Source organism: Rhamphochromis sp. 'chilingali', assembly GCF_963969265.1.
Source record: "Rhamphochromis sp. 'chilingali' genome assembly, chromosome: 2".
NCBI lineage: Eukaryota > Metazoa > Chordata > Actinopteri > Cichliformes > Cichlidae > Rhamphochromis > Rhamphochromis sp. 'chilingali'.
The window spans coordinates 11,218,751-11,234,207 of record NC_137930.1 but is presented as its reverse complement, the minus strand read 5'-3'; the positions used below and the strand labels follow the sequence as shown (position 1 = coordinate 11,234,207).

The window sequence follows — 15,457 nt, the reverse complement described above, 5'->3', positions numbered from 1 at the left end:
TTAACAGGGAAAGGGGGGCACAAAGAAATACTTTTCTTTCTTATTCTCATTTAAAATTTCTAGCTTTTAACAAATAATTATCTGAATCTTACAACCAATGTTTTCATCTGATGTCAAATTTATAGAAATCCATTATTGTACATAGTAAGTTCTTTTCAGGGTCCCAACATAATTTCTTCAGAAGAAATTACTGTACATGATGCCAGTATTTTCCCCACATTTTCTAGATACTGTACTAGTACTTTGTGTAAAATGCCTTCAAAAAGTCAGTTTAGTTTTATTCTTTCTCACCTGTCTTTCTGTCTCCTTTCACTTTTAAAAGGTTGCCATGTTAGAAAAAATATTTTGCCCTGCCATGCCGTTTATTGATGTGGTAAATAAATAGTTTATGAAAATATCGCTAAATCTGTCATTTATTATTTTTAATATTCAGTAATAGTCATGTCTTACTTCTAGTCTTCTCTGTCTTAATTTCAGGTTTCCACCATATGTTGTAGATAGTTCAGGAAGTTAACTCAACCAAGCAGTCTTTGGGTTTCGGCTAAGTACTGTTTAGAATACCAGAATAGGGAGGATGGTGTAGGTTTAAGTTTATTAGATTGATACATATGTACCAACAAGACAGTGTACATCACTGTCACAACGACGTTTGTTTTCATTCAAAGGCTTTATGGTTTTTCCTATAATACCTGGTGGGCCGGTCTCTAGTCAAAATACCCGGGCTGATTTTTTGTCCCAGTCCAGCCCTGTCTGTGGCTGTATGGTCTGGACACTCGGGCTGAGCGGTCAACTAAGCATCACCTTGTGGTGAGTTGATGAGGTGGTGGGGAGGATGCTGAACAGGGTTGGCATGCCTAAATGTGTAAAGGTCCACTGGGATGATCTGGGAGAAGCCCCCCTGGTCCAGGAGATCTTTAATTCCTACCTCCAGTAATAATAATAATAATAATAATAATAATAATAATAATAATAATAATAATAATACATTTTATTTAAATAGCGCCTTTCAAAGCACCCAAGGACACTGTACAACAGATAAAAACTGGAAATATACACAATGGTAAAAATAGAAGATAAAAGTTAAAACATACAGAAATTTAAGAATAGGCAATTTTAAACAGATGAGTTTTGAGGGTGGACTTAAAAAGAGAGAATGAACTAATATTTCTGAGGTCCGGGGGTAGGGAATTCCAAAGTCGAGGGGCAGAGCAGCTAAAGGCCCTCCCTCCCATTGTGATCAGACGAGCAGAGGGAACAGAGAGAGAAAGAGAAGATGAAGATCTGAGGCAGCGGGATGGGAGCTTCATCTGTAATAAGTCAGAGAGGTACGGTGGAGAGAGAGAATGAATAGCCTTGAATGTATACAGAATTATTTTAAAATGGATACGAAATTTGACCGGGAGCCAGTGAAGTTGCTTCAGGATTGGGGAGATGTGGTGGGTAGAAGAAGTCCTAGTAATAATACGGGCAGCAGAGTTCTGGACACGTTGGAGCTTGTTGATAGATTTTTGTGTAAGGCCAAATAATGAGTTGCAGTAGTCAATTCTAGAGATAACAAGATTATGGATGAGAATGGCAGTGGCGTGAGGTGTGAGGAAGGGGCGGAGGCGATTAATGTTACGGAGTTGGAAATATGCTGCACGTGTAATATTATTGATATGTGAGTTAAAGGATAATGTGCTATCGAGAATGACACCCAAGCTTTTCACAGAGGGAGAGATAGGGACCAGCGAGTTATTGATGGTGAGAGAGAAATTGTTAATTCTGGATAGCAGTCGTTTAGTGCCAACCAGAAGAAGTTCCGATTTATTGCTGTTGAGTTTAAGAGAGTTGGAGGAGAACCAAGAATTAAGTTCAGCTAGACAGAGAATGAGGGAGGGTGGAGGAAGAGTAGAGTCAGGTTTGGTAGAGAGATAGAGCTGGGTGTCATCGGCGTAGCAGTGGAACTGAATATTATATTTACGAAAAATATGTCCGAGTGGAAGAAGGTAGATGATGAAAAGAAGGGGCCCGAGGACAGATCCCTGGGGCACCCCAGTGGATAAAGGAGAAAGCTGAGAAGTGAAGGATTTTAATTGAATGAACTGAGTGCGGTCAGATAGGTATGATTTAAACCAGGCTAGTGGAGTGTGAGAGAGACCAATAGAAGCTAATCTGCTAAGGAGAATGGGATGAGAGATGGTGTCAAAAGCTGCACTCAGATCAAGAAGGATAAGGATGGAGAGGAGACCAGAATCAGCTGCTATAAGAAGGTCGTTTGTTATTTTTATAAGAGCAGTTTCAGTGCTATGTAGAGGACGAAAGCCAGACTGGAACTGTTCGTAAAGGTTATTATCAGTTAGGTGAAGATGGACTTGTGAAGCAACTATTTTTTCAAGGATTTTTGAGAGAAATGGTAGATTGGAGATAGGACGAAAATTATTAAAGTTGTTGGGATCTAGACCAGTTTTTTTCAGAATTGGGGTAATAGCAGCAACTTTGAAGGAAGCAGGAACAGTTCCAGTGGTGAGTGAAGAGTGAATAATAGCAGATATGAGGGGAAGGAGAAGGAGTAAGCAGGCTTTGACGAGGACAGTGGGGATAGGATCGAGCTGGCAGGTAGAAGGCTTTGATTTATGGATGAGATCAGCAATATCAGCTAAGGATGGAAGTTGAAAAACAGAGAGGAAGTGAGAAGGGGGAGAAGTTAGGACAGAGAAGCTACATTGAGCATTAGGGTCCAGGTCTAAGTGTATTTTATGAATTTTATCAATAAAGAATAGCATTAGAGCATCACAGAAGTTAGATGAATAGAGATGAGCAGGGAGAGAATCAGGTGGCCTGTTAAAAGAGTTGAATAGTGAGAAAAGGGTCTTGGTAGAGTTCTCACTTGAGCAGACAATAGCAGAGTAATAAGCAGATTTGGTTTGACTAATACATTCCTGGTAAAACAGAACGTGGTTATTAAACATATCCTTATGAATAGTAAGGCCAGTTTTCTTATAGAGACGTTCAAGCTGTCGGCCTTTAGCTTCAGTAGCCGGAGTTCAGGGGTGTACCAGGGTGCAGAGCGAGAAAAAAGTACAGTTCTGTTTTTTTGTGGAGCCAGGGAATTTAAAATACTACTAAGGCTATGATTATAAAAAAGTACCAGGTCCTCTTGAATAGCTAAGTTGTTAGAAGACAAGCAGCTAGAAAAAGCAGAGGAAAGGATATCAAGATTTATATTCTTGATATTCCGGAAAGAGATAATACGGGGATTGTTAATTACAGAGAGGGTCATGTGAACATTAAAGGAGAGAAGTAGATGGTCCGAAATAAGCAGTTCGTCAGCTGTACAGATGGAGGGGGTAAGTCCAGAACAGCAGACTAGGTCCAAAGTGTGGCCCTTAATGTGGGTAGGGAAGTTTATGTATTGTTTAAGGCTGAAGCTATCAAGGCAGGATAGAAGGTCCTTGGTAAGAGGATGGTCGCAGTTATCCACGTGAACGTTAAAGTCACCCAGCAATATTATATTAGGGGAGACAGTAGCTAGATTGGTCAGCAGATCGCCAAAGTCACTGATAAAAACAGAATTAAATTTTGGGGGGCGGTAGATGACAGCTATTACAGTTGGGGTAGGTCCTGAAAGTTGACAAACAACAGATTCAAAGGAACTGTACGTAGGGGCGGACAGCGGCGAGACTTTCCAGTTCTCGCGATAGATTATCGCGAGGCCACCACCACGGCCGGACTCGCGAGGTTGGCAGGTGTAAACAAACCCCGGGGGGGTGGAGTCGTTGAGTTGCGAAAAGTCATTGGGCTGTTGCCATGTCTCAGTCAAGCAGAAAAAGTCAAACTTACGGTCTGTTAGGAGATCCTGGATGAGATGTCCTTTGTTCGTAAGCGAACGGATATTAAGCAGGCCGAAGTTGACAGAAATACTGTCGGACTGGATGAGAGTGTTAGCCGACCTAGGCAGACCAGTCAGAACATTGCGGTCAATAGACCTGCAGGGGTTCCGTTGAGAGCGACCAGAGGTGGACCAGAAGGACTGAATTGGTTTGGAATTATCCTGATGGAAATACCGACGGGAGCCTCGATGTACGTACTTTCGACGAGGGAGGAAGGCAATGTCCGTGTGGAAATGAAGAGCAGCCAACGGCGGAGCAGCTAAAGAGAAGCGGAGGCAGAGGAGCTCATCAGCTGTATATTGATGAAGTCCAGTGCCGAGTCGGTAGATCGATGACATAAGGATCCAGACCCACACTGAGAGTACATAGATCCTGAAAGGCCACATCATGGACAGGAACAGCCGGGTAGGGACACCGGTGGGCCTTAGAAACAGGAGTAGGACAAAAGTCCAGAAGTCCAGAGTCCAGTAGCGTTAACGTTAGCGATAGTGGTGAGTGGCGGCCGGTGAGTAGCGGCAGCCAGTCGCGCCAGCGTTCACTCAACCGGAAAAGCTTACGTAGAACTCATCTCAATATCCTGTTCAGGAGTGAGCTGTTCATGGGACTTTTGCCGGCTCTGTAATGATGTGGATGTTGTACCACTACATTGTGGTGAAGTTAGCTGAGGGTAAAAGGGAAGCTGTTGATTAAGTTGTTGATCAAGCTACGTCCCCATGCTCACTTATGGTCAATGAATTGGCGGAAAGAATGAGTTTGCCTTTACAAGCAGTGGAAATGAGCTTTCTCTGAAAGTTCTCTCCTTAGGCTGTTGCCTCCATGTCCAAGCCCCAAGCACAAGGATCAGTCTATCCTTGTGTCTTATAAATTTAATGGAAAAGAAATACACTTGTCTGTGTTAGGGTAAGAATAATGTATTTTTAGAAGTCACCTTGCCTCATATTTGAGCTTTTGTTAACAGACCAAACAACAAAACTAAACTATAGAACACTGCATTTTAAATGTATACTTACATGGATGCTGAAACATAATCAGTCAAGGTCATACCAATTGTACCATCTGCACAACTATGCGAGACGTTGTTACCAAATGCCCCATCTTCTCCAATAATGAACTGAAACAAAGAAGGCAAAACAGCCATTAGCATTACATTTCAAGCTGGATTAGTCTATATCTTTCAGTAATTAAGACATTGTGCTTCAGTTTTAGTTTTGCTCTGTAGATCTTTAGACTGTCTGCAAATTGTGACGCAAGAATACATTTTAATTCAATATATCATATACAGTGGGGCAAAAAAGTATTTAGTCAGCCACCGATTGTGCAAGTTCCCCCACTAAAAATGATGACAGAGGTCAGTAATTTGCACCAGAGGTACACTTCAACTGTGAGAGACAGAATGTGAAAAAAAATCCATGAATTCACATGGTAGGATTTGTAAAGAATTTATTCGTAAATCAGGGTGGAAAATAAGTATTTGGTCACCTCAAACATGGAAAATCTCTGGCTCTCACAGACCTGTAACGTCTTCTGTAAGAAGCTTTTCTGTCCCCCACTCGTTACCTGTATGAATGGCACCTGTTTGAACTCATCATCTGTATAAAAGACACCTGTCCACAGCCTCAAACAGTCAGACTCCAAACTCCGCCATGGCCAAGACCAAAGAGCTTTCGAAGGACACCAGGAAAAGTATTGTAGACCTGCACCAGACTGGGAAGAGTGAATCTACAATAGGCAAGCAGCTTGGTGTGAAAAAAATCAACTGTGGGAGCAATCATAAGAAAATGGAAGACATACAAGACCACTGATAATCTCCCTCGATCTGGGGCTCCACCCAAGATCTCATCAAGCAAAGATCACAGAACCACACGGGGGGGACCTGGTGAATGACCTGCAGAGAGCTGGGACCAAAGTAACAAAGGTCACCATCAGTAACACACTACAACGGCAGGGAATCAAATCCCGCAGTGCCAGACGTGTTCCGCTGCTGAAGCCAGTGCATGTCCAGGCCCGTCTGAAGTTTGCCAGAGAGCACATGGATGATACAGCAGAGGATTGGGAGAATGTCATGTGGTCAGACGAAACCAAAGTAGAACTTTTTGGTATAAACTCAACTCGTCGTGTTTGGAGGAAGAAGAATACTGAGTTGCATCCCAAGAACACCATACCTACTGTGAAGCATGGGGGTGGAAACATCATGCTATGGGGCTGTTTTTCTGCCAAGGGGACAGGACGGCTGATCCGTGTTAAGGACAGAATGAATGGGGCCATGTATCGTGAGATTTTGAGCCAAAACCTCCTTCCATCAGTGAGAACTTTGAAGATGAAACGAGGCTGGGTCTTCCAACATGACAATGATCCAAAACACACCGCCCGGGCAACAAAGGAGTGGCTCCGTAAGAAGCATTTGAAAGTCCTGGAGTGGCCTAGCCAGTCTCCAGACCTCAACCCCATAGAAAATCTGTGGCGGGAGTTGAAAGTCCGTGTTGCTCGGCGACAGCCCCAAAACATCACTGCTCTCGAGAAGATCTGCATGGAGGAATGGGCCAAAATACCAGCTACTGTGTGTGCAAACCTGTTAAAGACCTATAGTAAACGTTTGACCTCTGTTATTGCCAACAAAGGTTATGTTACAAAGTATTGAGTTGCATTTTTGTTATTTTTTTCACATTCTGTCTCTCACAGTTGAAGTGTACCTCTGGTGCAAATTACTGACCTCTGTCATCATTTTAGGTGGGAGAACTTGCACAATCGGTGGCTGACTAAATACTTTTTTGCCCCACTGTAAGGCCAAATCATAGCAGTTGCCCTAAGTTGCTTTATATTTTAATGTAAAGAACCTACAATAATCCAGAGAAAAGACTAACAATCACATGTTCCAATTGGGTCATATGGTACTTTAAAGTCTTAGTAAGATGAAGTGTTTATTCAGGACCTTGTATGTTGTGAAAGTATTTTAAATTAGATTGTGGATTTAACAGGGAGCCAATGAAGAGAAGCCAGTATAGGAGAAATCTGCTCAAAGAAGAAGAACTAATAATTACAGTAGTTCCACCTAGAAGTAATAAATGCAGGAATTAGTTTTTCTGCATCACTATGAGACAGGATATTTCTCATTTTATGCTTATGCAAATGGAGGAAAATCAGTTCTACATATTCGTTTAACATGCCCACCAAAGGACATATCCTGGTTTACAAGGTCTCCAAGATTCCTCACCAGTGTTGGTCAAGTTACTTGAAAAAAGTAATCAGTAACTAATTACTGATTACTTCCCCCCAAAAGTAATCCCGTTACTTTACTGATTACTTATTTTCAAAAGTAATTAATTACTTAGTTACTTTTTAAAAACACGATTTACAACCTGAAGAGGTGATAAAGCGATAGAGCTTTCAGCCCAATTCTACTTTTTCTGCATAATCCATCATACAAAATGTAATCAAATGGAAAAGTATCTTTTTTTAAACTTGTTTTATCAGTTTTAATCTTTTAACTTTATGCATCAAGCAAAAATTTAATTATATGCAACATTCTCTGACTTGAATAAATTAGTTTAACATTTAAACCTATTTTCTGCACATTCCAGCACATAAAATAAAATATTTTTTGTGTTTACACTCACTCTTTCAAATAGATGCAAGTAAAACACAGCAGAAAATAAATAAAGTCAAAGACTCAGCGGTCCTTTTGCTCTATTTTCACCTGTAAAGCAGGAGTAGGGTAGGCGGAGGTTTCCTCTGGTGCAGGTGTGCTGCGGTCAGTTGAAGAATCCGCGAGTTTCTCTGTGAGTTTCCCATTACGTCGTAGCACACTCGGTGCTTGCTTGGAAGTTTAGGGGTTTTTTCGCTGTAAAAAGAAGTTTTCTTCCCATGCACAACGGACGCTAATGTTTTTGTCACTTTTTATGGAATCAAACTTAAAGGTCAGTACTTCCACGCTTTAAACGCTGCATGCTCATACTCTCTCCCGCACTCCATATATTATCCATTGTTGATCTGCACACAGCTGTTGTCACGAACGTTGCACTTGCTTACGTCACTGTCATGAGACATTCTCGCAAAAAATAAATAAATAAATAAATCACGGTTTTAGTAATGCAGTAACGCAGCATTCCTACGGGAAAGTAACGGTAATCTAATTACAGTTTTTGCAATAGTACTATAGTATTACTATAGTAATAGTAATAGATTTGGAGTCAACAGTATCCTTGACACACAACGTAACGTTCGGTCATGTGCAAAAGCATCAGCTCTAAGAGCCGTGCTTAGAGAGTGCTTTGTAGTCAATCAGAAGAGTCGACTCCCACTGAATGAGAGCCGGCTCCTCACTTAATTTCCTTTAGCTGCTCAGCTCTCACGCAGTGGCTCAGTTATGCTCCAATCCCTCCATATTGTGGCCAATCACATGCGAGGATATAGGATAATATCATTATGTGAAAAACAGAGGATGAGAGACGCGACAGTCAAGTGGAGCGTGCGTCTGTCCTCTCAGTGAGTGAGACAGTAGACAGCAGTGAGGAGGGCTGTGAGAGTGCATCGCAAAAACACATAAATATGCCTGACACCCGTAAACGAAGCAGCATCTGGCTGTAGTTCAAAGACTTTTGTCTCGGCCTTGGTCTCATCTCAACTTTGTCTTGGTCTCGATACCCTCCAGTCTTGGTGTTGTCTTGGTTTAGGCGGTCTTGACTACAAGTCTATTAGATACTGTAGAATGTTTAGCTGATTTTAGAGTTTAGAAATGTGTTAAAATATAATGTAGAACTATTGTAGAGACACTGCCCTTAAAGTAATAAAGGCTGACTGTGTCGTGAACTTAGGAGTAGAGTGTAGGAGACCTCCCCCACTGAGTGGAAATTCCCCAGAGGGGTTTTATGACCTCTAGGGAGTTACCTACACCCACAGTGTTTTAACTGTCACGCACACACATCCACACGCACACTCACTCATGTGCACTCACACATACACACAGGTATGCGTACACAGTCACACACGAGAACTCACATAGACACGCGGGAACGTGCACATGTAGGCATTCATGTGCTCGTGCACATAGACACAGACAGAGTTTGCAGCACACCGTAGGGGGTTTTATGATGGGGTCACTTCTATAAATCTGGCTGTAACTAACAAAGGGGTGAAGATTTTGGAGAGGGACACCGGCCTCGTCTTCCCTTCTAGAAGATGCATGCTTAAATGAAGATGAATAAAGATGAATAAAGGTTTTGTGAAATGGCTACTGAGTTCCGGTGCCGTCTCTGGAAGTTTTGACGAATAAAAGAACCGGGGTAAAACTGATTTCTCAACAATACCTATTGCATGCTCTAGTCACTGTAATAATACATCATTGTCCACAGTACTGAATGCGGCACTTAGGACAATTACAACAACAAACCAACTAACCGTTCAACCTAGTTGCACCTAAGGTTTTAAAGTTAAAATTTATGATTTGTTAGAATATTCTTTGTACTCACTTCTGTGATTTTGTATCCAATTATATATACACATTTTTAAAATACTTTATAAGTGATTCTAGAATTTTTTTTTTAATTAATTAAATTTTATTTTATTTATTTATTTATTTTTTACACCTGTGATGGCCAAACCCATGGCCACACTCTAAAGTCAGTAACTTTTGTATTTTCATTCTTCATTTGAACATATTAATACATTTTAGTTTCCAATAACTTTATTGATTGGTTTGGATACATTTGTTCTATTTGTAAGCGCGCACATTTAGTTTACTTATGTATTCATACTAGTGATGGGACGTTCTGTATCGAGGCTTCGGAGCGTGTGTCGAGTAATGGAGGGGGCGTTTCCGCGAAGCGCGTATCGAGGCTTGCTTCATTTATGGGAGGAGCTGAAAATGATGACGTCCGAAGCCTCGCTGCCCGGCTGTACCACGTGACTGGTTCATGAAGCGGTTCGAACTTTGCCGCAAATAATCATTTTCCATACTGCCAGCATAAATATACACAGTATACTGCCATCACTACACTATAGGTGTTTTACACACTCCTTTTGTTGTTGACATTTACAGGCTGTGTGCAAAATGCCACACTCTTCAAATTCATGCCAGCTATTATTTTTACGTCCAGTAGGTGTCCTGCTAGAGCAAATGAAGCTTCATGAAGCTTCGCGTTGGGGTGAACCAATTGGATGAAAAGCTTCAGTGCTTCATGGGGCTTCATCTGCCCATCACTAATTCATACTACTTCATTTCTTTGCTTTCTGACTAACCTTTGTCTTTTTATTTCTTACCTGCCATCATCCCTGGGAGTTGCCGGACAAAAGATGGTAGCCAGGGTTTGAAACCATTAAATATGAAGGAAGATAATTGGACCACACCACCACTTCCTGCTGAAGGGGGAATGTGTGTTTTCTTTACTTTAAAAACAAAGTATTTGTATTTAATTAAATATTTGAGTTTAGGGTTTAATGGGGTTTTTTGATTTTCTTCTTTAGTGTTTAGTTTATTAACAAACTAGATTGTACTGCTCTTTGTGATTTATGATTGTGTTTTGTTTGTTACCCCTCATGTGTCACAATGGTCTGATCAGCCATTATATATACACCCTTGTATGTCATTTCATGTTTAGGTCAATTATGTACGTTTGGGCAGTCATTTGGTTTGTTAAGGTTGCAGTCTTTGCCTGAGTTCAGTTTTGTTTCTTTGACCTCTTTTATGAGCTCAACATTTATTAGTCTTGTAAATATAATTTTTGGGGGTTAAATAAATGGAAACTATATTTTTCTAATAATTCCTGGGCTCCTCCTGTTCTTCAACTCGGTCCATCACATGTGGTGTCAGAAGTGGGATCCTTCAGTTGAGGAGACAGGATTTTTTTTTGTTGCATTTTTCTGCCCTTTTTCCTCCCCTGACAAACTTTTTGAGCCATGCAGAATGCTGTGCGCCCAAAGAGAGGAAATAAAATGGAGGCCAGAGAGGCCTTGCAGCAGCCAGAGAGGGAGAAGGAGATGGAAGAAGGAATTTCAGTTGTGGCTGGAGACACTGAAGGAGAGGATACCAGGGAGCCAACTCTCCTTGATATTGCTGGGATTCTTCAGGCTTTCATGGGACAACAGGAAGTTCGAGATAAAAAGCAGAGAGAGGATGCTATACTGCAAGAACAGCGTTTTAAGAGGTTGCAACACCAGTTTCGGCTTTTGCAAATGGAAGTGCAGGCCAGAACCACCCCACTTCCAGAGCCCACATCAACTGATCCAGAGTCTGTTGAAACTCCAGCTGATTATCAGACACAAGCAACATCTCAGCATGAGGGTTCTGGCTCAGCCTCCATATTAACAGGTCAGTCTGTGCATATTCATCATCCTAAACTGGAGAAACTAGCTGTTGAAGATGATGTTGAACATTTTCTGACCACTTTTGAGAGAATTGCAGCTGCTTGTCGTTGGCCAGAGTCAGACTGGATTTTTCACCTCATTCCTCTTCTTACTGGTAAGGCTCGAAGTGCCTATGTTAATATGGATGTGGACGATTCACTGCAATATGACAAGGTAAAAGCTGCCATTTTGCAAAAATATGATATAAACCCAGAAACATACAGGCAAAGATTTCGTTGTCTTGAAGTTTTTGATGAGAGTCCCAAGGAACTGTATGCAAGACTGAAAGAACTTTATGAAAAATGGATTCAGCCGAAAAACAGAACTGTAAAAGAAGTTGGTGAAATTATTATCTTGGAGCAGTTTTTAAGAATGCTGTGTCCTGAGCTTCAGGTCTGGATTAAGGAGCATAATCCAAAGTCTGCTGCAGAGGCTGCCACCCTGGCTGATGTGTTTGTAGCTGCCCGAAGTAAGAGTCAGCCATGGAGCAACAGTGCATGGAAGGCTGCCAGAGATTCACGTCCGTCGCAACCCCCTCAGCATCCTCAGAGGTCAGCGACGGGTGTGGGTAAGCCCTTTACAAGGGAAAAGCAGCCCCTGAATACCTCAAAGCCAGGTAAAAGGCCACCAGTGTGCTACCTTTGTGGACAGGAAGGTCACACTAAGCCCATGTGTCCTAATAATCAAAGAAAATTATCTCAGATGTGTTTCGTGCCTCATCAGAATGTGGATATTAAATCTGAGAGAAAGCAGTCAAATAAAATCACCACAGTTAAGATTAATGGACAAGAAATTAATGCTTTAATAGATACTGGCAGCACACAGACTCTGGTACACAGGAAATATGTGTCAAACGATTACACATGCCCCTCTGAAACCATATCAGTTTGCTGTATACATGGTGATGAAAGACCATACCCTACTGCTGATCTGTTTATTGAAGTGCAGGGGACACCCTATCTGTTAAAGGTTGGTGTAGCTGATAATCTGCCCTATCCTGTAGTTCTTGGGGAGGATCTGCCAGTCATCTATGATTTGTTGAGAGAAGTGCAAGAGTGCAATGTTGCTATAACAAGGGCTCAAACTAAAAATCAGGATGAGCATTATGCAACCCTCAGTGCTTTACCCTTCTTTGAGGCTGAACTAGAGACAGATCCCGGGAAGTCTCGGAAGCCACGCAGTCAAAGAAGACGTGAAAAATTTCAACACACTGTTGGAAAGACATCAGTTCAGGCTGCTCCAGATATGCCTTTAGGTTTTTCAGTACCTACGAACATCAGACAAATGCAGCAGGTTGATCCAACTTTGTCTGCCATGTTGCTGAGGGCTAAGGAAAAGGACTCTGTTGAATCTGACACAAATAAAGAGCTGTACATTCTGCAAGATGGCATTTTATACCACCAGCACGGCCAGGTTAAACAGTTAGTGGTACCTAAAGTAGCCTGTGAAACAGTGCTTACTTTGGGGCACTCCATTCCCTGGGCTGGCCACCTGGGGAAGCATAAGACCACCGCTCGCATCAAGCGATACTTTTTCTGGCCTGGCTTGCGCTCAGATGTTGCTATGTTTTGCAGGAGTTGTCCTCAATGTCAGAAGACTTCAATTAGGGTCCCCACCAAAGCACCACTCCAACCTCTCCCAATCATCGGTATACCATTTCAGCGTCTTGGCATGGACGTAGTTGGTCCGGTAGAAAAAAGTAAATCTGGAAATCGCTTTATGCTAGTCATTACAGACTATGCTACGAGGTATCCTGAAGTCTTTCCATTAAAAACTGTTAAAGCAAAAACTGTAGCTTCCTCATTGATTCAACTGTTCTCAAGGGTTGGATTCCCACAGGAGATTTTAACTGACCAGGGCACTAATTTTATGTCCACACTGTTGAAAGAGGTCTATAAGCTGTTAGGCATCAGGAGTGTGCGGACAACCCCTTATCACCCACAGACAGATGGACTGACGGAGCGCTTCAACCAAACTCTCAAACAAATGCTCCGAAAGTTTGTCAATGATACAGGGTCTGATTGGGACCAGTGGCTGCCATACCTCCTTTTTGCCTACAGGGAAGTTCCTCAAGCTTCCACTGGCTTCTCCCCATTTGAGCTTCTTTATGGCCATGAGGTGAGAGGCCCATTGACCCTGCTAAAGGACTCATGGGAGGGAGAGCAAGGTAAAGAGGAATCAGTCAATGTTATTTCATATGTTATTCATATGAGAGAAAAGCTTCAGCAGATGAGTGAACTGGCTCAGAGCCATATGGCAGCTGCTCAGAGGCAACAAAAGACTTTGTTTGATTAAAAAAAGCTCGCCACAGGAGTTTTGTCCCTGGCCAGAAGGTTTTGGTAATGTTGCCAACTTCTGACAGCAAGTTGCTGGCAAAGTGGCAGGGACCCTTTGAAGTACAGAAGAAACTTGGACCTACTACCTACAAAGTTTCTACACCAGGTCTCCAGCGAGGGAGTAGAGTGCTCCATGTTAACCTTCTTAAGGAATGGATTCCACGCACTGAGAATAAAACAGAGGGTTTGCTTATTCACAGCGTGGATGAGGAGGAAGAAGTTAATGACTACTTGCCTTCAGTAACAGTCTCTGTCCTGGACCTGAGCCATCTCACCAGTGAGCAACAGTCTCAGGTAACGCCTCTGATTAATTCAGACATATTTCAAAAGTACCCAGGTCGCACGAGTCTGGTGGAGCATGACATTGTTTTAAAACCTGATGCAGCTGTGAAGCGTATGAGTTACAGGATACCGGAACGCTTCCTGGTGGAGTTAAAGGAGGAGGTGGACCTCATGCTGTCTCTTGGAATCATCCAACCTTCAACAAGTGAGTGGTGCAACCCTGTTGTGTTGGCTCCGAAAAAGGATAGCACGATACGTTTCTGCATCGACTTCAGGTATCTCAATTCCATATCAAAATTTGACTCTTACCCAATGCCACACATTGACGATCTCATTGAGCGTTTGGGGAAGGCAAAATATCTAACGACCATTGATCTCTCCAAGGGATACTGGCAAGTACCTCTCACTAAGCAGTCTCAAGAATTGACAGCATTCCGTACTCCGTGGGGATTGTTCGAGTTCAGTCTTGCCATTTGGTTTGCATGGGGCCCCAGCAACATTTCAAAGGCTAATGGATAAGGTACTCTGTGGGCTCTCAGCATTCACCTGTGCGTACCTTGATGATGTTGTCGTTTTCAGTGGAACTTGGAATTTTTGGGGGTTAAATAAATGGAAACTATATTTTTCTAATAATTCCTGGGCTCCTCCTGTTCTTCAACTCGGTCCATCACAACACCAAACCATTTTTATACAAATGAAGTTTATCTACTATGATTCAAATCACCTGTACTGATTTATCAAACCAGCGGTTGGCACTGTTCCACTGGCTGCCTCCTCCATGCATCATCTGGAGGACATTACCTCTGGAGTACATGTCATCGGGCACTTGAGGCATGGCTTTATCCAGACATACTACACAGATGCTCCTCTGGATAGCTGACAGCGCTTCTTTGTTGGGCTTATCTGGACACAAATGCAACAGACAAAGCATACATGATACCCATTCATATTCAGTCAAATACTTATGCCTACTTACACGTTTAGAAGTTATTGCATAACTTGTATATTACCATTGATAATAATAATAAAAAAAATAATTCATTGTTGTTGACCAAATGTTGCAGTATATGCTAGTCAATAGAAACTGAATTAACCAGAGCTTTATTATGTTGTTCATATAGGGAAACGCCATTTTAATACAAGGGTCCTCTCAAATGCACTGTTACCTTGTCTCTGTCCCCCTGTCCCAGCACTTCTGCTTTTCAGGGGATTCTTGGTGTCTGTCACCCAGATTATCACCGCCATTTCCCCTGTGATAATGCTGACTTTACTTTTATTCACTAGTATTTAATACCGAGACAATTGAGTGACCAAAAGAATTACAACCATATGGAATAAACTTTTGATCCCTTTTCCTCTAAAACAGTCGTTTTGATTACAAGGACCAGGCCGCAAGGACCACTCGCATCTTCAAACGGACTTTGGGTGTGTCAAGATGGTGATAAAACTAGGATAAAATAAATAAAAGATTGAGTCAGTTGATTGTAAGGGGTCACTTAAATGCCATTTGTTTGCATTAACCATCAGATACTAAGCAGTCTGTGTGACAAGATAGTGTTACAATGCCAGTTTCATAAATGCATGCATCACTTTGGGGTTTTTTGCAGTGTGTGAAACTCAAGGTTCTAT

At 42.0% G+C, this 15,457-nt stretch overlaps 1 protein-coding gene across 2 annotated transcripts in view; it reads right to left on the bottom strand.

Moving 5' to 3' along the window:
• Window positions 1-15,457, bottom strand: part of LOC308393097 (carnitine O-acetyltransferase-like) — a 32,827-nt gene that overhangs the window by 8,209 nt on the left and 9,161 nt on the right. For both annotated transcript variants that reach the window (XM_080876598.1, XM_080876599.1), the window contains 2 exons: window positions 14,553-14,731; window positions 4,883-4,983 (listed from right to left, as the gene is read on the bottom strand). In XM_080876598.1, coding sequence (XP_080732724.1) covers window positions 4,883-4,983; window positions 14,553-14,731 — 280 coding nt within the window. The remainder of the gene's footprint in view (window positions 1-4,882; window positions 4,984-14,552; window positions 14,732-15,457) is intronic.